Genomic DNA, 23186 nt, shown 5'->3' on the forward strand with positions numbered 1-23186 from the left:
CCCGACGCTCCGCCCGCCCTCCACGCTCCGCCCCGCCCCCCGGCCCCCGCCTGCGCCCGCGCCCTGGGCTGGTGCCCGCCACCCCAGCGATCTCACACTGGCCCCTGGGCGCACGGTGACCCTGCGGCTGCCCGGCCCCTGCCTCCGCCCGCGCGGCCCCCTCGCTCAGGTCGCGTGCGCCCGGGGCCTGGCTTCGCGTGGGTCCTGGCTCCTCCCGTTCCGCAGTTGGTGCCGTCTGACAGCCCCTTCCGCGCGGCGCGGCGCGGCGGGTGTCGGGCGGGGCGCGGGCCTCCGGCCTGAGGCCCGGCGAGGTGCGGGAGGGAGCGGGGCGCGGATCCGGCCCAGATGGGCAGCTCCGTCCGCGGGGGCAGGGCCGGGCTTCGGCTTCACCGCAGCCTCGCCTGAGCGGGCGCCTCTGAAGTGGAGGGCGGGCCGCCTGGGTCGCGGGCCTCGGGAGGATGGTGGCGCCCTGGCGCGTCTCCGTCAGGGTTTGCCTGTCGCACCTGAGGTGCTTCGAGCTCAGACAGGGACTCAGCCTCCTGAGGCCCTCCGAGTGCCCTCGCAACGCCAGGCTCTGCTGGCTTCTGCTGGGCACTTTGCCCAAGGTCGTCTCCCTGTGCGGGGACGTGGGTGAGGGGGCCCCTGACGTTCTGGGTCGGCGAAGGGTCCGCTGCAGCGGGGCGGCTGGCGCGGGGCCCGCGGAGAGCCTCCCCCGAGCGGGACCTCTGGGCGGCGTCTTCCTGCATCTCCGCCTCTGGCTTCGCGCCGGCGCTCTGTTGGTGAAATTCTTCCCCCTCCTACTCCTCTACCCCCTCACCTACCTGGCTCCCAGCGTCTCCACCCTCTGGCTCCACCTGCTTCTGAAAGCCACCGAGACCTCAGGCCCAACCTACATCAAACTGGGCCAGTGGGCCAGCACCCGGCGCGATCTGTTTTCGGAGGCTTTCTGTGCCCAATTTTCCAAGCTGCATGTCCGAGTGACGCCCCACCCGTGGACTCACACTGAGCGCTTCCTTCGGCAGGCTTTTGGGGATGACTGGGGGAGCATCCTCTCTTTTGAGAACCGGGAACCTGTGGGCTCAGGCTGCGTGGCCCAGGTGTACAAAGCATACGCCAACACTGCCTTCCTGGAGACTGACAGCGTCCAGAGACTTGGCAGGGCCTCCTGTCTGCCGCCCTTCTCACATACTGGGGCAGTCGGTGGGCTGAGAGAGCTCTTTGGATACCTTGGAAATGGCCGGAAACCTCCAGAAAATCTCGCAGACCAGTCGTTTCTAGAAAGGCTGCTCCTCCCTAAAGCTGACCTGGTTGGATCAAATGCAGGGGTGTCTTGGGCTCAGGTCCCTGGCCACCAACCTGAGGCCACCAACCTCATCCCCGTGGCAGTGAAAGTAAGTGTTCTGAGAGCTCACAGCTCACCTACCCACTGAGCTATCCCAGATCAGAAACAACCGCCATGCAAATCGCCCCCACGTTTATTTCTATTTGCCTGACCAATATCTGAGTGCTTATTTCATGCAAGCTGTTTCATTTATTGGCTTGAAGTGGCGGTGTGAATAGTCTGATAGAGGAAAATGAACTGAGTCTGGAGTGAACTAACTGCTTGGGTGTCGGGACCACATCCTCTTTTCTTTGATGAGAAGCCACCTGGCTCTTGCTTGGATGGTGGGACCCAGCCCTGGCTGGGTAAAATGTGTCCAGCGGGTTTCTCCTGTCTCACGGTTCCTCTTTCTGACAGGTGTTGCACCCTGGCCTGCTCGCTCAGGTGCATATGGACCTGCTGCTGATGAAGATTGGCAGCCGAGTCCTCGGACTTTTGCCAGGCATCAAGTGGCTTAGCTTGCCTGAGATTGTGGAGGAATTTGAGAAGCTGATGGTCCAACAGGTGAGTTCTCCTCCCCTCAGCTGTAAATAGCACCTAACATAGTTCTTGCCATTAGCTGCTACTTAGTAAATGTTGAATGAATAATTTTCTGGTATGTCATAACTCATATGATGTGTTAGAGCTTGTAAACTAGCTGATAAAGAACATCCAAATCTCAGTGGCTTAATGCAACAAATTAATTTTTGCTTATATCAAAGTTCTGGCCGGGCGTGGTGGCTCATGTGTGTAATCCTAGGACTTTGGGAGGCTCAGGCAGGTGGATCACTTGAGGCCAGGAGTTCGAGATCAGCCTGGCCAACATGGTGTAACCCTGTCTCTACTGAAAATACAAAAATTAGCTGGGCGTGGTGCTGCATGCCTGTAATCCCAGCTACTCAGGAAGCTGAGGCATGAGAATTGCTTGAACCCAAGATGGAGGTTGCAGTGAGATGACATCATGCCACTGCACTCCAGCCTGGGCGACAGAGTGAGACTCCATCTCAAAAGAAAAATAAAAACAAAAAACAAAGTTCTATGCAGGTGAACTGAGGCAGAGAAAGGGAGCTCTTTATTTTATTATTTTAAAAACAGAGACGGGGTCTTGCCATGTTGTCCAGGCTGATTTTGAACTCCTGGGCTCAAGCCATTCTCCCTCCTCGGCCTTCCAAAGTGCTGAGATGACAGAACTAAGCCACCGTATGGTCAAGAGAGGGAGCTCTACTCCCTAGTTTCAGGGGACTCAATTTCTTCCCAAGTTTGGCACTGCCTCCTTCAACATGTGTCATCTGGGGTCAGTGTGGATTGGAGGCAGAGGCCATGCAGGGTCATGTAATAAATTTTGTGGCCAGGCCTGGAAGTGGCAAACATCACTTCTTTCCTGTTCACTGATCAGAGCTGTAACTGCCTGGGCCCAGTGTAACTGTGAGCTTGGGAAATACAGTCTTCCTTTGTGACAAGGAAATGATTCTGGTGGAGAACATCTAGCATTATTTCTGCCATAATCAATGACTCCAGAGTGAGAAAATAATTAGCGAAGTCACATACTGTGCCTTTGTTCTGCTTTGATTCCAGGGCAATTGAGTCAACAAGGACCTCCTTCATGCTCAGGGCCCTTGGGACCTTTGTATAAGGATACAGACTTAGCAAACACACTGGGGTGGTCGGGGCTCCACTTAGGTACCTGTTGGCTCCTTGCTGGGTAGTGCAGGAATTGGGAGGTTTTCAGAAGCAACCTGCCGAGTATTTGTTTGGAGGCTCTGATTTAAGATTTTAAGTCCTAGGGATTCATTCCAATGTTTAGAAAGTCTCTTAATCTGTTCGGACAGAATCCCATAAACTAAGTAGCTTACAAACAACAGAAATGTATTTCTCGAGGTTCTGGAGGCTGAAAATTCCAGATCAAGGCATCGGCAGATTCGATGTCTGGTGAGGCCCCACTTTCTGGTTCATAATTGGCACCTTCTGTGTCATCACATGGTAGAAGGGGTAAGGGGTATGTCTTGGGTCTCTTGTGTAAAGGCGCTGATCCATTCATGCAGGCTCTGCTCTCATGACCTAATCACCTCCTAAAGGCCCCATCTCCTAATACCATCACCTTAGGGCTTAGCATTTCAACAAAGGAATTTTGGGGGGACACAAACATTCATAGCTACAGAGCAATGTAATTTGATAATAAAAGCAAATTAAAACAGAGAAAATAGCATCGATTCCAACAACCATCTCTGCATTAATTCCTCTCAGTCCTGCCACTCATCTGAGTTTCAGTTCCCCTTGCGGAAGTCTGACAGACATTATGTGGTTCCATCACTTCAAACTCACATCTCTGAATCACACCCCATTTGTCTTAAAAATCAGCTCTTCCTACTAAGCCTGTGTCCGTCTCTCAGTAGTCCCATCATGTTCCTAGGCTGGAAACCTTAGAGTTGTGGGTCTGGGTATAGTGTGTGAGTGTCTCTCCATTCATTTATAAGTTTATGTAACAGTGACTAAAAACTCTGTTAGGGCTGGGTGCGGTGGCTCATGCCTGTAATCCCAGGACTTTGGGAGGCTGAAGTGGGTGGATTGCTTGAGGTTAGGAGTTTGAGATCAGTTTGGGCAACATGGTGAAACCTCATCTCTACCAAAAATACAAAAAATTACCTAGGCGTGGTGGTGCTCACCTGTAGTCCCAGCTACTCAGGAGGCTGAGGTGGGAGAATCGCTTGAATCTGGGAGGCAGAGTTTACAGTGAACCATGATCACACCACCGCACTCCAGCCTGGGTGACAGAGTGAGATCCCATCTCAAAAAAACAAACAAACAAACAAACAAAAAACTCTGTTAGACGCTAGTAAGCAAAGAAAACAAGTGAGCTTTCCTATCCCTAAGAAAGACAGTCAGGGCCAGGCGCCGTGGCTCACACCTGTAGTCCTAGCACTTTGGGAGGCGGCGTCAGGCGGATCACTTGAGGTCAGGAGTTCAAGACCAGCCTGGCCAACATGGCAAAACACTGTCTCTACTAAAAATACAAAAATTAGCCGGGCATGGTGGCACACGCTTGTAATCCCAGCTACTTGAGAGGCTGAGGCAGGAGAATCGCTTGAACCCAGGAGGCGGAGGTTGCAATGAGCCAAGATCATGCTTTTGCACTCCAGGCTGGGCAACAGAGCAAGACTCCATCTAAAAAAAAAAAAGAAAGACAGTCAGCCCTCTGTCCATGAGTCCTGTATCCCCGGATTCAGTAAAAAATGTAGTTAGGTCTATGATAGTTGCATCTGTATTGAACATGTACAGACTTTTTTTTCTTGCATTATTCCCTTAACAATGCAATTTAACAATGATTTACAGAGCGTTTAGATTGTATTAGGTATTATAACTAATCTAGAGCTGATTTAAAGTATATGGGAGGATATGCATAGGTTATATGCAAATACTGTGCAATTTTATGTCAGGGACTGAGCCATCTGGTATCTGAGGGAGGCCCTGGAAGCAATGAACCTGAGCCTGGCTGAACCTCAGCATGGTTCATCAGGGCTCAGAGGAGGACTTGGTTGGTATCCTTAGCTTGAGCTGAGTATTGAAAGGTGAGTGGTGTTTGCAGTTGGACCAAGTGGGGGAATAACATTCCAATTCGAGGCAGTAAAGAAGCCAGAGGAGAGCCGGGGGTGTTAGCCACTCTGGGATGTCGAGCACTATATGGAGTTGGGTGAGGCCAGGTCTTGGGTGGTAAAAGGCAGGGGAAGGTGCCATGAGAGATGGACCTGGACAGAGAAGTAGGGGCCAAATCATGACCCACCTGGATGCCATTCTAAGGAATGCAGACTTCACCATGCAGGTGATGGATTGGAGAGGAAGGATGGGTCAAGGAGCACACTCGAGGCACCTCTGTTTGTGCTCAGGTGACTGGACCTGAGGTCATGCGCCTTGGGAGTGGCATTGGGGGACAGGGACTGATCTGAGGGCGGTGAGGCTGCAGACTTGATGGCACTGGGCCATTGCTGTGCACGGAGGGGAAGAGAGAAGGCATGATCTGGGGACTCAAAGGTGACTGAGTGCGTGGGGATGGTGAAGGGAAATTCCATTTAGGCACAGAGCTTCAGGGTCTCTGGGCTCCCACCGGGCCACATCCAGGTGTCATTGGATATATCACTCTGGAGACTGGCATTGAGGTCTGACCTGAGGATCAAGGTGCTGTCAGAGGAGGCGCCGGCTGAGGGCTTGGTGGCTGTCAAGGGGACACACACGCTCACTTCGGTCAGGAGAAAGGACATCAGCTCCTGGGGGCACAGGAGACCCAGCCAAGACGGGACAGTGAGAGGTAGCAGGGGTGCCAGGAGAGTGAAGGGCAGGTGCCGGGGGAAGAGCCACCACGGAGAGCCAGGTCAGCAGCGGCACCAGCCCTGGATGCCCACAGAGGTTGATGATAAACCTGGAAGTGGTCCTTTGGGTCTGGTGAGTGGTGGTTGGGGAGAGTAGCAGTGGCAGTGTCGATGCGGTGGGTGGAGAGCTGCCGCGAGATGGAGGGGCAGCCCTGTGTGGAAGCGCCCACAGCACGCTGGCCCTAATGGAAAGAGAGGGCTGGGGGCTGGGCCTGGAGAAGCCAGACCCCAGGGAGACAGGGAAGGGACTCATGGGCTGGTGTGAGGCAGGCGGGTGGCAAGGGCGAGAGTAGCGGAGAAGCAGTGCAGCCCAAAGCCCACCAGGGCACCTGCTGTCTGCAGCCTCCAGGAGTTCACACAGAGATCTGGGATTGCTGGGGCAGGCTGTAGCCCACGGATGTCGCCTCCTGAGTTTCTGGGCAAGTTCTGCGGGGCAAGCTGGTGGGGAAGGTGGGGTGGATCTCATGACTTGCTAGCTCCTTGGCATTGCAGATGTCACTGTGCCTGTACCCAGACTAGCCCTCATCCTTTCTGTCCATTTCTCTGTAGATTGACCTGCGTTACGAAGCTCAGAATCTAGAACACTTCCAGGTCAACTTCCGGAATGTGAAAGCCGTCAAGTTCCCCACCCCTCTGCGCCCCTTTGTCACCAGAGAAGTCTTGGTGGAAACGTATGAAGTAAGAGTGGTGGCTTTGCCTGGCCATACCTTTCACTTGCCACTCGCAGTGGGCCCGTCTCCAGCCCACAGAAAGGCTTCAGTCTGGAGAGAGGATGGGATTTGTGTCTGTAAAACTGTGAGGAGCTGGGATGTGTTGGCCTCGGGGGGAGGCAGTGTTGTAGTGAGGTAGCTGAGAGCACTGGGTGTGGCCCGATCCCCTAGATTTGAAAATCTGCTCTGCCATTTTATTAGTTGGTGACCTGCCTTAGAGGACTGTCTCAGGAGGAAATGACACACTGAATGCAAAACGAGGAGTTGGGCACAGAGAAAGTGCTGAACAACCTTGTGTCATCTCACTTGCCCTAGCTATCCTCTACTCTAGTTCAGCCTTCTCTCTTTTTTTTTTTTTTTTTTTTTTTTTTTGAGATAGAGTCTCACTCTGTCGCCCAGGCTGGAGTGCAGTGGCATGATCTCAGCTCACTGCCACCTCCGCCTTCCAGGTTCAAGTGATTCTCATGCCTCAGCCTCCCAAGTAGCTGCGATTACATGTATTTTTTAGTAGAGATGGAGTTTTGCCGTGTTGGCCAGGCTGTTCTGGAACTCCTGACCTCAGGTGATCTGCCTGCCTTGGCCTCCCAAAGTGCTGGGATTACAGGCATGAGCCACTGCACCCAGCCCAGCCTCCTCTTTACAGATGGTGATATGAGATTCAGGGAATCTCATGAACATGACATGAACCACACAGTGTTTCTAGCTGTGTGAACTTAAGCAAGTTGCTTAACCTCTCTGGGCTTTGGTTCTTTTATTTGTTAATTAGGGATAACAAGATCTATCTCCATGGGTTGTTTTGACAATTTTTTTTTTTTTTTTTTTGAGACAAGGTCTTGCTCTGTTGCCCAGGCTGTGGTACAGTGGCATGATCTCGGCTCACTGCAGCCTCCACCTCCTGGGCTCAAGTGATCATTCCACCTCAGCCTCCCAAGTAGCTGGGACCATAGGCACGAGCCACCATCCCCATGTCCGACTAATTTTTGTATTTTTCTGTAGAGCCTGGGTTTCTCCCTGTTGCCCAGGCTGGTCTCAAACTCCCAAGTTCAAGCGATCCTCCTGCTTTGGTTTCCCAAAGTGCTAGGATTATAGGTGTTAGCCACCACACCTGGGTAATTTTTTTTTTTTTGTAGAGATGGGGTCTCCTTACGTTGCCCAGACCCCATTGGCTGATTCTTGCCCAGAAACCAGCTCTCTGGTGCCCACCCCTATCTTTTCAGGACATCACATCTCTTATCTTCAGTAGCAGAGTTGATAGGTTTCCTTTCCAATAAACCTATGTGACTTGTCATCCTTCTGATAGCTGTTATAGAAGGGAATGTAAATAAGTTCAAATCAATGTGTGGATGACAGATTTTTGTTTTGTTTTGTTTGAGACAGAGTCTCTGTCACTCCGGCTAGAGTGCAGTGGCGCAATCTCAGCTCACTGAAGCCTTGACTTTCCGAGCTGAGGTGGTTCTCCCTCATGTTGTCCTGGCTGGTCTTGAACCCCTGGGCTCAAGCAATCCTCCCAAGGTGCTAGGATTACAGGTGTGAGCCACTGCACATGGCTGAATGACAGATGGGTTCTAGGAAAGGAAATACTCTTCGGGTTACTTCCCAATAAGTGAGAAGACAGCGCTGTGGTGCCACGTGGGAGGAGGAGCCAGCATCACAGGCTGGCTGGGATTAAGCTGTTCTCTCCCTGGTCTTTCTGAAGGAGAGTGTGCCTGTGTCCAGTTACCAGCAGGCAGGAATTCCCATGGACTTGAAAAGGAAGATTGCACGGCTGGGGATCAACATGCTCCTGAAGATGGTGAGCTCATGGCTGGAGCGGGCTCAGGCCCAGCATGTGGTCAGCTTGCAGATGGGGAGTGGGCTGGGACTCTGGCTATCTGGGTGGGAAGGAGAGCGAAGCAGCAAGCCGCCAGGTTGAGAAAGTCTGGTCTAGAAGGAGTGGAGGCTACCATAAATGGCCATGGTGTCTGTGAAGCTCTTTTATTTATTTTTTTTTTGAGACGGAGTCTTGCTCTGTCGCCCAGGCTGGAGTGCAGTGGCGCGATCTCGGCTCACTGCAAGCTCTGCCTCCTGGGTTCATGCCATTCTCCTGCCTCAGCCTCCCAAGTAGCTGGGACTACAGGCGCCCGCCACCACGCCCGGCTAATTTTTTGTATTTTTTTAAGTAGAGATGGGGTTTCATCATGTTAGCCAGGATGGTGTCGATCTCCTGACCTCATGATCCACCCGCCTTGGCCTCCCAAAGTGCTGGGATTACAGGTGTGAAACACCATACCCGGCCTTTTTTTTCCGTTTTTAAGATAGGGTCTCACTCTGTTGCCGAGGCTGGAGTGCAGTGGCAAAATCTCCATGCACTACAGCCTCAACCTCTTGGGCTCAAGTGATCCTGCCTCCTCACTCCTCAGCCTCCTGAGTAGCTGGGACTACAAACATGAGCCACCAAGCCTGGCTAATTTAAAAAATTGTTTTGTAGGGACTTACTGTGTTGTCCAGGGCAGTCTTGAACTCCTGGGATCAAGCGATCCTCCCACCTTGGCCTCCCAAAGTGTTGGGATTACAGGCATGAACCACCGTGCCCGGCCTCTTAAGTGCTTTGTCAGTGGCTCATGCTCTGTGTGCTGTGGGAAGAAGGGTGACCATGACCCAGTTCTGCCAGCATTGCCTGTAGTTTAGCAAACAGCCGAGACAATATCTTATTTTAAATGCTGCTTTGCTCATTTGTTCAGCAAATGTTTATTGAGCACCTGCTAGGTGCCAGGCACTGAATTAAGGGCTGGGGTTACAGCAGTGAGCAAAACAGACACAATTACAATGCTCATGACATACTATTCCTTGGGAAGACAGGCGACGACTAAGTAAATGATTTATAGGGATAGGTACGGGGTACCAAAAGGTCATTTCGGAGGAGACTGTGCTAACCCAGGGATTCACTCAGGAAGTGGCTCCATCTCAGCTGCAGTGTGAAGGTCTAGGTGTCACTACATAAGGACAGGCGGCAGGGAGTTGTCTTGAGAGAACAGCCTTTGCTGAGGCCTGGGGTGAGCTACTGCATGGTGCTCTTGGAGAGACGAAAGCACTTAGTATGGCTTGGAAGAGAGTTTGAAGAAGGGGGCAGTGATTGCTGAGGCTGAGGAGGTGAGAGGAGGCTGAGGAGGTGAGAGGGGCCTGATCACAAAGGGTCTAGTAAATCTGTGAAAGAGTTTGGACTTTAATCCAAGGGCAGATAAGTTCATTTTGAAGATTTTTGCCCTTAACTTTAAAAAATTGAATTCCAATAATATTTAAATATAAAGTGCTCAGATCTTAAATGATGCTTAGTGAATTTTTAAAAAGCATCCCAGTGCCCAGATTAAAACATAGGAGAGTTTTGGCTGGGTGCAGTGGCTCACGCCTATAATCCCAGCACTTCAGGAGGCTGAGGCGGGGAGATTGCTTGAGCCCAGGGGTTTGAGACCAGCCTGAGCAAGATGCCGAAACCCTGTCACTACAAAAAAAAAAAAAATACAAAAATTGGCCACATTTGGTGGCAGCATGCCTTTAGTCCCAGCTACCTGGGAGGCTAAGGTGGGATCACCTGAGCCCAGGAGATGGAGGTTGTAGTGAGCTAAAATCATGCCACTGCACTCCAACCTCAGATACAGTGAGACTCTGTCTCAAAAAAAAAAAAAAAAAAAAAAAAAAAAAAAAAGCCAGGCACAGTGGCTCATGCCTGTAATCCCAGCACTTTGGGAGGCCGAGGCAGGTGGATCACGAGGTCAGGAGATCGAGACCATCCTGGCCAACATGGTGAAACCCTGTCTCTACTAAAATACAAAAAATTAGCCAGGCATGGTGGTGCATGCCTGTAGTCCCAGCTACTCGGAATTGCTTGAACCCAGGAGGCAGAGATTGCAGTGAGCCGAGATCACAGCACTGCACTCCAGCCTGGCGACAGAGTGAGACTCCGTCTAAACAAACAAACAAACAAACATAAAGAGACATAGGAGGTTTTTATGCTGAGGAATGCCCTAATATCACAACCTCATGTCCACTGTGTGGAGTTGGAGTGGGAGGGTGAGACGAGAGGCAGGGGAGTCAGAAGGTGGATTTTGATTCTTGGACATTTAAACATGTTCAAGTTCTCCAGCTCTCACCACATGCCTGGGTCCTCCCTACCATGATTCTTTTCCTCTGAGACCCGGGTATTCTTCCTCCTAAGAACCTGGGTTTCCACCTCCTAAGAATTCTTGGTTGGTTTTGTCTTTCCTGGGTCTACCAGCGAGGATTCTGAAGGCCCCCCAGCTGAAGAGGGGCCTGGCCGCATCAGGAGGGCATTCTTTGTTTCACAAAGGCCAGAGCCGTGGTTTACAACAGGGTGGTTTTGTCTACCAGGGGACATCTGGCGATGTCTGGAGACATTCTTGGTTGTTATAGTTGGGGATTGGGGGTGCTACAGGCAGCTGTTGGGAAGAGGCCAGGAGCTTACCACCCCAGAGTGCAGGGACAGCCGTCCCCACCCCCAGCAATAGACTGAGAAACCCTGGGCTGGAGGGATGGAGAAACTTACAGGCACAGGGACAGGATTTGATGGTGCTTCCATGGGAAACCTTCTATTTCCTTGTGAACTAAGGGGCCATTGTTCTCTGCTGGGAGTAGGATGCAGAGGGCCGTGGGAGAGGAGGTTTAAAGAGAACACAGAGGTTTGAAATTGCTGCCCTGGGACTAGAAAGAGCTACTTGGAAAATGTGGATGGTTGTCAGGAGGGGCAAGCCATGTTGGTGTTGGAGAGGCAGAGGGGTATTTTGCCTATCTGCAGTGTAGCCTGGGGGTTAGGAGCCCAGAGCAGGATTTGTTTTGAGTTCAAATCTCAGCTTCCAGTTTACTAGCTCAGGGCAGAGAGGAGTGTCTGGGGCAAGTTACTTAACCTTTGTCGTCAGGCTTCTTATCTTTCAAAAGAGGATAAGAAGTGCCTTCCTCATAGGGTCACCATGATGGTTAAAGGAGTGGAAATTCCTAAGAAGCCGCAGTGAGTCCTAAGCCACGCTAGTTATGGCTGCCTTCGTTGGCAGTAATCGTGATCCAGCATTGTTAGCAGCCCCCATGCAGGAGCAAAGGAAGAAGATCTTAGATTGTCGGGGGTCTGGACTTTCTCGTGGTTGGGACAGAGGACAGTGGTTGAAGGGATGGATGACAGGAATGGGCGATGGGGTCGAGGCGGATAGGGAAGAAGAATACCCAGGTCTCAGAGGCGAAGAATCATGGTAGGGAGGACCCAGGCATGTGGTGAGAGCTGGAGAATGAATCGAGGAGTCAGAGACAGAGCTGTTGGTGGAGGCACGTCTGGAGTCCCCGCAGCAGGAGCGCTCAGAGCAGGTGGAGTCCTGCAGGCTGACAGCACACACGCACATGCAGAAGGCTGAGAGCCGTTGCGGGGGTGGGCTCAGGTGACACCACTCCAACCCCAATTCCACTCCACCCCAGGGCCTGTGGGACGGGGAGTCAGCAGCTCCCACCCCTCTGGCTCCTGGAGAAGCAGGATTGTTGAGGCACACCTAGGTTTCAATTCAGTAGTTGCAGTCAGAACCCGGTGGCAAGAGGACTTTGTTCGCAGGAACAGGGCTCCAAGGGGCACAAGAGGGATGTAGCCAGGGGAGAAGCAGCATGAAGCAGCACCAGGAGTGGAGAGAGGATGAGGGGCCTCCAGTTTTGGGGTCAGGATCGGGGCATGAGACCCTGGGCAGAGGTGAGGGCAAGGTTCCAGAAGATTCAGAAACTTAAAAAAAAAAAACTGAATTATAGCAACATTCAATAAAGTGCATAGATCTTAAATTATGCTCAGTGAATTTTTAAAAGTATATTAGGCCAGGCATGGTGGCTCACTCCTGTAATCCCAGCACTTTGGGAGGCTGAGGCAGGCAGATCACTTGAGGTCAGGAGTCTGAGACCAGCCTGGCCAACGTGGTGAAACCCTGTCTCTACTAAAAACAAAAAATTAGCCAGGTGTGGTGGTGCACACCTGCAGTCCCAGCTACTTGGGAGGCTGAGGCAGAAGAATCGCTTGAACCCAAGAAGAGGAGGTTGCAGTGAGCCAAGATCGCACCATTGTACTCTAGCCTGGGCAACAGAGTGAGACTCAGTCTCAGAAAAAAAAAAAAAAATGTATACCAGGGCCAAGAATAGTGACCTACTTAGGAGGCACCAGCTTCGCTGGAGGGTCAGCCCAGCCTTTGGTGACCATGTCCTGCAGGTGTGCAGGTCCCAGCCCCCCAGGTCCCAGGATTTTCACACCGGTAGCAGCTTCCCTTATCCCTACTAAAGCCACAGTCTGGACTAGGACAGTCCCTTCATGGTCTGCCGCCATAAGGGATGGGGTCTATGGCCTGGATTTACAGGGAGGAGGGGATCTACAGTGCTTGGGGCCCCGTGTCAGCTGGAAGCAGTCCCTGAGAGCCCGTCCACCAGCAGCTGCTCTGCTCCTGCCTTGGTCTCTCCTCTCATCCCCCGTGGAAGGATTGCTGGGGTTTCCCTGACCTCCGAGATGACCGGTTATTGGAGGCTGATTCCTGTTCCACAAGCCGTGCCAAATCCAACACAATCCCTGGGGGTTGCTGCCCAGCTTAGCAGGTTCAAAGCCGTGTCCTTCCTGCTCCTCTAATTCTGCATACCAGTATGTCCTGAGAACTGTGTCCTCCTCCACAGAAGGGCTCTGTGTGCATGTGGCTGCTAGTGGCACTCGCTCTCACACCTCACTGATGTGGACAGGTTGAAGTAACGGAGGGAAAGTCTGATTTATGAGCTGTTTTTAAAGAAATGCAGTTCTATGAATTTAAAGAACATAGAGGTTTGGGGAAATCTTTAATAAATAGCTAATTATTTTAGTTAGAATATTAATGATTCAAATCATAAAGTAAAAATAAGGCATTTCAAATGCAGTTTGGCCTTAGACTTTTTATTTTATTTATTTATTTATTTTTGTTATTATTTTCTTTGAGATGGAGTCTCGCTCCGTCGCCCAGACTGGAGTGCAGTGGCACGATCTCGGCTCACTCCAACCTCTGCCTCCCAGGTTCAAGCCATTCTCCTGCCTCAGCCTCCCGAGTAGCTGGGATTACAGGCATGTGCCACCATGTCCAGCTAATTTTTGTATTTTTGGTAGAGACGAGGTTTCACCTTGTTGGCCAGGCTGGTCTTTAACTCCTGACCTCAAGTGATCCGCCCACCTCAGCCTCCCAAAGTGTTGGATTATAGGCGTGAGCCACCACACCCGGCCTTATTTATTTATTTTTACAAGACAGGGTCCTGCTGTGTCACCCAGGCTGGAGGGCAGTGGCATGATCATAGCTCTGTGTAACCTTGAACTCCTGGGCTCAAGTGACCCTCCTTCGTTGGCCTCCCAAAGTGCTGGGATTATAGGTGTAAAGCCACTGAGACCGGCCCCTTTATAATCTTTTAAAAATGCTTTTTACTTTGAAAATAATTTTTCTCTTGAAAACTTTAACTTAGCTCGTCCTTGTACAAATTCTGAGTTGACATCTAAACAAGAAGGGTCTATAGGACATGCACCTCTTTGCGGCTGTGATAGATTGCTGGGAGCTTATTGTCACCTGGCAACTTTCTTTCTCTGTAGGTTGGGTGGTGCTGTAGGGGTGACTCACTCATGAGCATTGTGATCTCCTTCCAGATATTTGTGGATAACTTTGTCCATGCAGACCTTCACCCTGGAAACATCCTGGTTCAGGGTGCCGACGGCCTGTCCTCGAGTCAGGAGGCGCAGCTGCAGCAGGCGGACATCTGTGACACTCTGGTGGTGGCTGTGCCATCTTCCCTGTGCCCGCTGCGACTGGTGCTGCTGGATGCTGGCATTGTGGCGGAGCTGCAGGCCCCTGACCTGAGGAATTTCCGGGCAGTTTTCATGGCTGTGGTGATGGGGCAGGTGAGACGCACTGGGACCACAGAAGTTGGGGTGAATTTTTTTTAATTAAAAGAGCTGGTGAAGCATGGTGGCTCAGACCTGTAATCCCAGCACTTTGGAAGCCTGAGCGGGGAGGATTGCTTGAGCCCAGGAGTTCAAGGCCAGCCTGAGCAACATAGTGAGACCCTGTCTCTATAAAAAATAAGAAAATAGGCCAGGCACAGTGGTTCACGCCTGTAATCTCAGCACTTTGGGAGGCCAAGGCAGGTGGGTCACCTGAGGTCAGGAGTTCGAGACCAGCCTGGCCAACACGGTGAAATCCTGTCTCTACTAAAAATATAAAATTAGCCAGGCATGGTGGTGTGTACCTGTAATCCCAGTTACTTGGGAGGCTGAGGCAGGAGAATTGCTTGAACCCGGGGGGCATAGGTCGCAGTGAGCTGAGATTGTGCCACTTCACTCCAGCCTGGGTGAAAGAGTGAGACACCATTTCAAAAAAAAAAAGAAAAAGCCAGGCTTGGTGGTGTGCGCCTGTGGTCCCAGCTACTTGGGAGGCTGAGGTGGGAGAATCACTTGAGCTCAGGAGTTTGGGGTTGTAGTGAGCTAGGATTGCACTGCTCTACTGCAGCCTGGGTGACAGAGTGAGATCTTATTATTATTATTTTTTTTAAGTTTCAAAAAATTAATGGAGATGGGTCTTGCTATATTGCGCAGGCTGCCTTGGCCTCAAGCCATCCTCCCATCTCAGCCTCCTGAGTAGCTAGGACTACAGGCTGGGCAGGGGGTGAATCTTTTATCCTCTGGGGAATGCCTCTGTCTCTGTCTTTTTTTTTTTTTTGGGACAGAGTCTCGCTCTCACCCAGGCTGGAGTGCCTTGGCGTGATCTCAGCTCACTGCAACATTCACCTGGATTCAAGCAATTCTCCTGCCACGCCTCCTGAGTAGCAGGGATTACAGGCACATGCCACCATGCCTGGCCACTTTTTGTATTTTTAGTAGAGATGGGGTTTCACCATGTTGGCCAGGCTGATCTCGAACTTCTGACCTCAGGTGATCCACCTGCCTCAGCCTCCCAAAGTGCTGGGATTACAGGTGTGAGCCACTGCGCCCAGCCAGAATGTCTCTGTCTTGAAACAGGACAGGTCTCCTTAGCCCGGTCATTCTTGTCAATGCTCACACTTGCCAGTGTGCCAGAAATGAGTGGAGGGAGGCAGGAGGACAGGAGGCGAGGCTGCCCTTAAGGGGCTTTCTGTTAGCAGGTGCTGGGTGCAAATCAGGCCAGTTCTGAGTGGCAGATGGTTTGGGACTGTGGGAAGAAACAAGTGCTGTTTCGTGTTAGTAGTTTCTGGTCCTTCTCCAGCAAACATCCAGCTGGTCAGCAGGAATGCTGGCTTCTTGACCAGATAATGGCTGCCCCTGGTGTGTGCTACCTGCTGCAAGGTGGCAGGCTGGTGAGATGCGACAGCATAGAGAACACAGCCTCTAAGAGGGGCACAGCATGCTGGCACGTCTGATGTGGGGACATGAGCAGTTTTTGCAGCCTCCCCTGTGATTCTGAGGGGCTGCAGTGGTTGAGAATGATTATTTAGAGAAAAGGCATTCGGCAAGGCCTCTGCAGAGTCAAGTGAAAGCACTACGTCGTGGGTGACTGTGAGGAGGCCCTCTGGCCGGCTGGCAAAGAATTCTCCAGCAAGAAAAACACTGGGAAAAAGAGAACTGTTTTTTTTTTTTAATTAATTAATTAATTATTTTTTTTTTGAGATGGAATCTCACTCTGTTCCCTGGGCTGGAGTGCAGTGGTATGATCTCAGCTCACTGCAACCTCTACCTCCCGGGTTCAAGTGATTCTCCTGCCTCAGCCTCCCAGGTAGCTGGGATTACAGGTACCCACCACCACGCCCTGCTAATTTTTGTATTTTTAGTAGAGATGGGGTTTCACCATGTTGGTCAGGCTGGTCTTGAACTCCTGATCTCAGGTGATCCACCTGCCTCGGCCTCCTAAAATGCTGGGATTACATGTGTGAGCCACTGCATCTGGCTGTTTTTAAAAAAAATTTTTTTTTTTTTTTAAACAGCAAAATGCAGGGCAGTCCCTGCCTCTGAGAGGGCAAACCCAAAGCTGGGGCCTGCAGCTGGTTTGAAAGTGTCCCCTGGGCCAAGGTTAAGCACTGAGGCGCAGTGCAGCGGGGGTGGGGGCATTCCTCCCTATAGGTATGGGCAAAGGGAAAAGGTCACAGCCCGAGTAGGAAGAGCCAAAAGCAAGATGCCAGAAAAGTCAGGGTGGAGCTGCTGAGATGAGAAAGACGCTTGGGCACCGCATCCAGGTTTATGCTAGCTCCACTCCAAGTCCCTTTTCTGTTGCATCTTCCAGGGCCAGAGAGTGGCTGAGCTGATCCTGCATCATGCCCGGGCCAGCGAGTGCAGGGACGTGGAGGGGTTCAAAACCGAGATGGCCATGCTGGTGACCCAGGCCAGGAAGAACACCATCACCCTGGAGAAGGTGGGCAGGTCACTTGCGGAACAGGGGCCGGGGAGTCCATACCTGGCCTGGGGCAGAGCAGATCCTGGGTCTAAGGGAGACCTCTTTATGAGGGGTGTGAGTTTTAAAGCAGAAAAAGAACCACCCCACATCTTCCAGGCATGAGGAGCCCCAGTGAAGTCCGTTGTGCTCAAGGGGGCCTCCCTGTGCAATGCCACTTAGGAGGCTGCAGCTCCTTCCTCATCCAGGGGTCGCTGTTCATTTGGGGACAGCCAAGCATACAGGGAGGGAGGACTGTGGTCTCCAAGCAGCCAAATGATGTGCCCAATGCGCATGTCCCTTATTTAAACCCAAGCCAGAGCCTGCTTTGTATTTTATACACAGTTCTAGCAAATGTGACTGTTTTATCCCCAAGTTCATGGCCACATTAGCAGGAATGGGTCAGACAAGGAGTGGCCACTGGCACGCTGGCCCTGCTGATAGTCTATCCAGGTGTGATTTTTTAAAAAATTTTTTGAGATGGAGTCTTGCTGTATCACCCAGGTTGGAGTGTAGTGATGCTGTCTCGGCTCACTGCAACTTCCACCTCCCAGATTCAAGCGATTCTCCTGCCTCAGCCTCCCGAGTAGCTGGGATTACAGGCACCTGCCACCACACCCGGCTAATTTTTATATTTCTAGTAGAAATGGGGTTTCACCATGTTGGCCAGGCTGGTCTCGAACTCCTGACCTCAAGTGATCCGCCCGCCTTGGCCTCCCAAAGTGCTAGGATTATAGGCAGGTGTGATTTTTGTGGTTGCTTCAGGGATGGGGTGGGTGGGGCTCAAAGGCTTGTCTTCCAAAGGCCTCTGTGACCGAGTCTTGAGGTGGAGTTGGGCTTGTGCTGGAGGAGTCCTTTCAGAGTTTGTCAGATGGTCCCTTTTGTGCTGACTGGTGTATGTGTGCCCTGGCGGGGGAGTGGGGTGGGATGCCGGGGCTGAGAGTGTGGGGGTGGTGGGAAATGAGCGGTTCTGGAAGGCTCTGTGGTCTGCATTAGCCTTTATTTTGTTTTTCCAGCTTCATGTGTCCAGCCTTCTCTCTAGTGTCTTTAAGTTGCTGATGACTCACAAGGTGAGGGCCATTCAGAGGGGAGGTCTCTGGGGAAGGTGGGACGGGGCAGGGAGGAATGGGAGGACACAGGGTGGTGGGAGGTGCTTCTATTATATGGTTCTTGTTTTTTTGTTGTTGTTGTTTTTCTTTTTTTTGAGACAGAGTCTCACTCTGTCCCCCAGGGTGGAGTGCAGTGGCGCGATCTCAGCTGACTGCAGCCTCTGCTTCCTGGGTTCCAGTGATTCTCTTGTCTCAGTCTCCTGAGTAGCTGGGATTACAGGCACCCACCACCACGCCTGGCTAATTTTTGTATTTTTAGTAGAGACGGGATTTCACCATGTTGGCCAGGCTTATCTCGAACTCCTGACCTCAGGTGATCCACCCTTCTCGGCCTCCCAAAGTGCTGGGATTACAGGCGTGAGCCACTGTGCCCAGCCTATTATATATTTTGAAAGCATTTTTAGTAACAAGCCATTTGCAACAAGTGCTTCGTAGCTGTTAGTCTGTTTATCTGTCAAGTCAGTGCAGTCTAAGTATCTGTGACATTTAAATGTAGAAAAGTGTATTTAAAAATGTAGAAACAGCCTACCTCTGGCTTTTCATGTCTTTCCCTCCTTGGTTCACATTCATGATGCTTGTGTTAATGTAAGTCATGCTTAGCTCTTTCCTGGTGGAATGAAGTCCTGGGGTCCAGAGGCCGCTCTAGAGGGTCATGCCTTGTGTCCTGGTGCTTTCAGAGGCCCTAGCGGGACTGTTGTGGCCCCTGCCTGGCTGCTGTAGTCCATTAGAGGGAGCTGGCCTCATGGTTCATCTTAGCCTGTGCCCCGGCTCTGTCGCCTTGTCATGGAGCCTAGTCTCTGGCACTCTTTAAACTAAGGCTGCTGGCCAGGGACAAGCAGTGTTGAAGGTGGAGAAGGGAGGACCTCGTTGGAAGATGGCCTTTTCCATTGCATTACTTAACTATATGACATCTATTAGTAACCAATTTATCCCCTCAGTGTTCCAAGAGGCAGGCACCAAAGCCGAGAGGCCGAGCAGCTCACCTGTGGCCATGTGGGCCAAGCCCCCGCCTGCTGCTGGGTCCTCCCGCCTCCGTGGCTCACTCTGAGCATCTGCTCCCCACACAGTTTCCAGCACGGTGGGTGAGGGGCCTTGAGTGTTTGCTGCTGCTGCTGCTGCTGCTGTTCCCAGGATGGAAGAGGAGACAGAGGGCCTAGGGCAGCTACTGCACTCCAAGCACTTCACTAGGCACTTAAGTTTGAAAACATTTGGAAATTTTTCATTGTGATGAAAAACACATAAAATTTAACCCCCCCACCCTCTCCAGATGCATAGTGTAGCATTGTGCAACAGAGCTCTAGGTCTTTCTCATCTTGCAGAGCTGAAACTCTACAGCCATTGACCAGCTCCCCATTCCCCTCTCCATCCGGCCCTGGGAACCATCATGCTGTTTTACATTTCCATGATTTTGGCTACTCTTGATATTTCATATAAGTGGAATTATAAAGAATACTGTCCTTTTGTGATTGGCTTGTTTTACTCAATACAATGTCCCCAGGTTTCATCCATGTTGTAACATGTGACAGGATTTCCTTTTGAGACAGGGTCTCACTGTGTCACTGAGGCTGGAGTGCAGTGGTGCAAGCTTGGCTCATTGCAACCTCTGCTTCCTGGGTTCAAGCAATTCTCGTGCCTCAGCCTCCCAAGTAACTGGGATTACAGGCAAGTGCCACCATGCCCAGCTAATTTTTGTATTTTTAGTAGAGATAGGGTTTCGTCATGTTGGCCAGGCTGGTCTCGAACTCCTGACCTCAAGTGATCCACCTGCCTTGGCCTCCCAAAGTGCTGCGATGACAGGCGTGAGCCACTGCGCCTGGCCTGTTATTCTGTTGATGCTGTTGATGTTCACGTGGGTTGCTTCCACTTCTTGGTTATAGTGAATAATGCTGCAGTGAACATGAATGTGTAAATATCTTTTCAAGATCCTACTTTCAAATTTTAGAAAAGTTTTAAAAACATTTAATGTAGCCAGTAAGGTCTATACATTGTGTTCTTGCTTTCCAGTTTTTAAACATATGCCCCAAAGTAGGTTTTCTGGATCACATGGTATGTTTTTAGTTTTTGAGGAACTTCCATAGGAGCTGTGCCATTTTATATGCCCACCAACAGTACACAAGGGGTCGTTTCTCTCATCCTCACCAACACTTGTCATTTTCTGTTTTGTTTTTAGTGGCCATCCTAATGGGTGTGAGGTGATGTCTCATTGTGGTTTTGATTGCATTTCTCTACTGATTCATGATGTTGAACATCTTTTCATATGCCAATTGGCCATTTGTATAATATATCTTCCTTAGAAGAAATATCTATTCAGGTAGCACTTAATTTTTTTAAATAAAGTATTTGACAGTAACATAGAGATAAAGGAATCTAATCCACACTAAGAACCCCCCTCCCAGCTTCAGAATGAAAGCATTCCCAGAGGTGTTAGAGCCCTGGGTTCCCACCCAGACCAGAGCCTGTGTGGCCAATCTGCCAGGCTGGAACTCCACAAGCTGCTCCTGGGAGCATGATGCTGCTTCTGGATCCGCCTGACCCCGACAACCTTCCAGCCCTTAACGGAGACAAATACTCTTTAATTTCTAACAAAGAATATTTCCCATGATTCAACCTTCCATTTCTTGACCTTCTGTCCACTTAAAAAGCAGATTCCTGTTCTTCTAGGTTTACATCTGGCTCTATTCCTCCTCACTCAGTGGCCTTGAGCAAGTCATTGAACCTCTCTGAGCCACAGCTTCTTTCTCTATAGAATGGGGATAATGATGATACTTTTGAAGAATAGTTGAAGAATCCATGTCAATTGCTATTACTACTAATCTGGCTCTGAAGGGACAGCTGTACCCTGTTTGAGCAGTCAATTGTGTGTTGTCTCTGATTTTTTTAATTTTTTTGAGACGGAGTTTCACTCTGTTGCCCAGGCTGGAGGGCAGTGGAGCCATCCTGGCTCACTGCAAGCTCTGCCTCCCGAGTTCAGGCCATTCTCCTGCCTCAGCCTCCCGAGTAGCTGAGACCACAGGAGCCTGCCACCATGCCCGGCTGATTTTTTGTATTTTTAGTAGAGGCAGGGTTTCACTGTATCAGCCAGGATGGTCTTGATCTCCTGACCTCATGATCCGCCCGCCTCGGTCTCCCAAAGTGCTGGGATTACAGGAGTGAGCCACCACGCCCGGCCTGTGTGTTGTCTCTTAAAAAGGCTATTGTAGACCAGCTGACGTGGCTCCTGCCTATAATCCCAGCACTTGGGGCGGCCAAGGTGGGAGGATTGCTTGGGGCCAGGAGTTCGAGATCAGCCTCGTCAACATTGCAAGACCCTCTGTTTACAAAAAAGAGTCCCAGTCTCAGGAGGCTGAGGCAGAAGGATCCCTGAAGTCCAGGAGCTCAAGGCTGCAGTGAGCTATGATCTTGCCATTGCACTCCAGCCTAGGTGACAGTGAGACCCTGTCTCTAAAATAAATAAATAAATACATACATACATAAAGGTTACTGTAGGTTTTGAAGAATTACCTGTATTTAAATGTATAGTTTCTGGGATGTGTGTGAAAGATTTATTTGGTCATTCATTCATACACACATGGACACAAACCTAGGAAAGTATATTCCGCACCCCTAGATTTTTCCTTAGTGTGTCCAGTAGATGGGAGGCTGGGCGAGTAGGTGAGATGGTTGGGGAGATGACGTGGTAGAGAAGAGAATGTCAGGTAGATGGTAAACATCCCGTGGGCAGGTCTGAGGGAGGCTGAGAGTGGACAGCAAGGTGATTATCCAGAACACACGTCCCTGTATCAGCATGTTCTGAGATGAACTGTTCTGTTTTTCTGTTCCAGGTAAAGCTTGAGAGCAACTTTGCCTCCATTGTGTTTGCCATCATGGTGTTGGAGGGGCTTGGCCGCTCACTGGACCCCAAACTGGACATCCTGGAGGCAGCGAGGCCCTTCCTCCTCACGGGCCCAGTGTGCCCCCCGTGATGGGGCAGTGGACTCTGTGGGCCCTTGTCAAGAGCTGGAGGCCACTCCCAAGAGCCTCTCCTATGGCAGCTGGGACGTTTTAAAATTGGGACACCAATTTCAAATGTAACCCTCCAGTGGTGGAAGGCACACCATGGCTTCCTCTGCTTGGTTTGAGGGTCTGTTCAAAAGCTTTGGGCCAATTAGGGAGTAAAAGGAGGGAAGGGGCCTATCCATTCCATTGTGGAAGCTGGGCCAGGTGCCAGGGACACTCTCCTTCAGGGAAAATGTTCTGTGGAGGAGGACGAATAAATTTATTTTGTTTTCCTGTTTTTCTCATTTCTTGACCCGCTATACTCCCTGGTCAGATGGGTACTGCTGGTAGTTCCCAGACTTTGATATTCAGGTTAGAAAATGCCATCAAGTCCTACTGATCCGTGGCATGTGCACACGCACACGCACACGCACGCTCGCACACACACACACTCTTTATGTATAAATATCATGCAGGTGCTACCTGCCAGCATAATATACACTTAGGGCAAATTTCATTGTACTTCAAATTATCTTCTTGGTAATTTTTAATAGATTTTGCTAACTCCTTGGTAACTTTTATTACAAGGTAAAACAAAACTGATGAAAGTGGCTGACATACCGGGGACGTGAGCAGAACGGCTTGGCCACTTCCTTAACATGGCCCCGGGTTCACACGCTAGTCCGGAACTACAGTTTCTCTGCCACAGTGTCTGCGCCTGTCCACTTGCAGGCATTAATTTTGGTGAATATGAACAGAGTTAATATAACCAGTGTGTCCTCTTCTCCATGGCAGCGCCCAGGGACAGACCTGCAGTGACCACCACCTGCCCCTCTCTGCCAGGCCCAACCACGGGCTTTCTTCTCAGAGCTGAACTGATGTGGCCGGCTGGCCGACTAGGAGGGGCCCGGGGTCAGCCTGGAGGGGGGATATTTGTAAAGCTTAATTTCTCTCTTTTTTTTTTTTTTTAGGTAAAATCACAGTTTATCCCTGCACCTTCATAGATTATGTTGCTCGTCTTAGAGACCACCAGGCAGCGAATGGAGTCAATCCCTTGTGCTCTCCGAGAGTCCTGCCCTGACTACAGGACTAGTCTCTCCCATTCTTTCCTTCTCCAGGATAAAGTTCCTCATTCCTGTCTTTTAGTGAGCAGTATGGTTTAGGTGGACAGAGATTCCTTTGGTGCAGTTTTTTTCAAGGAGGTGATGTTATTTTTTCCTTCCCAGGTCTTGAGGGGACATTCAAAGCAGGCCGAGAGGGGTTGGGAT

The 23186-nt window shown here is 50.9% G+C and overlaps 1 protein-coding gene across 6 annotated transcripts; it reads left to right on the plus strand.

Moving 5' to 3' along the window:
- The first annotated feature begins 77 nt into the window (after window positions 1-77).
- On the plus strand, window positions 78-23058 carry ADCK2 (aarF domain containing kinase 2). Of its 6 annotated transcripts, none has more exons than XM_016945463.4 (8): window positions 78-1391; window positions 1739-1885; window positions 6271-6399; window positions 8128-8223; window positions 14086-14337; window positions 16688-16816; window positions 17851-17904; window positions 21765-22212. In XM_016945463.4, the coding sequence occupies exons 1-8, from the start codon at window positions 459-461 to the stop codon at window positions 21903-21905; spliced, it is 1881 nt and encodes a 626-aa protein (XP_016800952.4). In that variant the 5' UTR covers window positions 78-458; the 3' UTR covers window positions 21906-22212. The 6 variants fall into 6 exon arrangements, with proteins under 6 accessions (XP_016800952.4, XP_016800955.4, XP_016800954.3 ...); XM_016945465.4 differs by lacking the exon at window positions 21765-22212 and adding an exon at window positions 22890-23058 and having other exon boundaries at window positions 286-1391; XM_054656326.2 differs by lacking the exon at window positions 21765-22212 and adding an exon at window positions 22890-23058 and having other exon boundaries at window positions 330-1391; window positions 6271-6516.
- Window positions 23059-23186: the final 128 nt, after the last annotated feature.

Source organism: Pan troglodytes, chromosome 6, assembly GCF_028858775.2.
Source record: "Pan troglodytes isolate AG18354 chromosome 6, NHGRI_mPanTro3-v2.0_pri, whole genome shotgun sequence".
Taxonomy (NCBI): Eukaryota; Metazoa; Chordata; class Mammalia; order Primates; family Hominidae; genus Pan; species Pan troglodytes.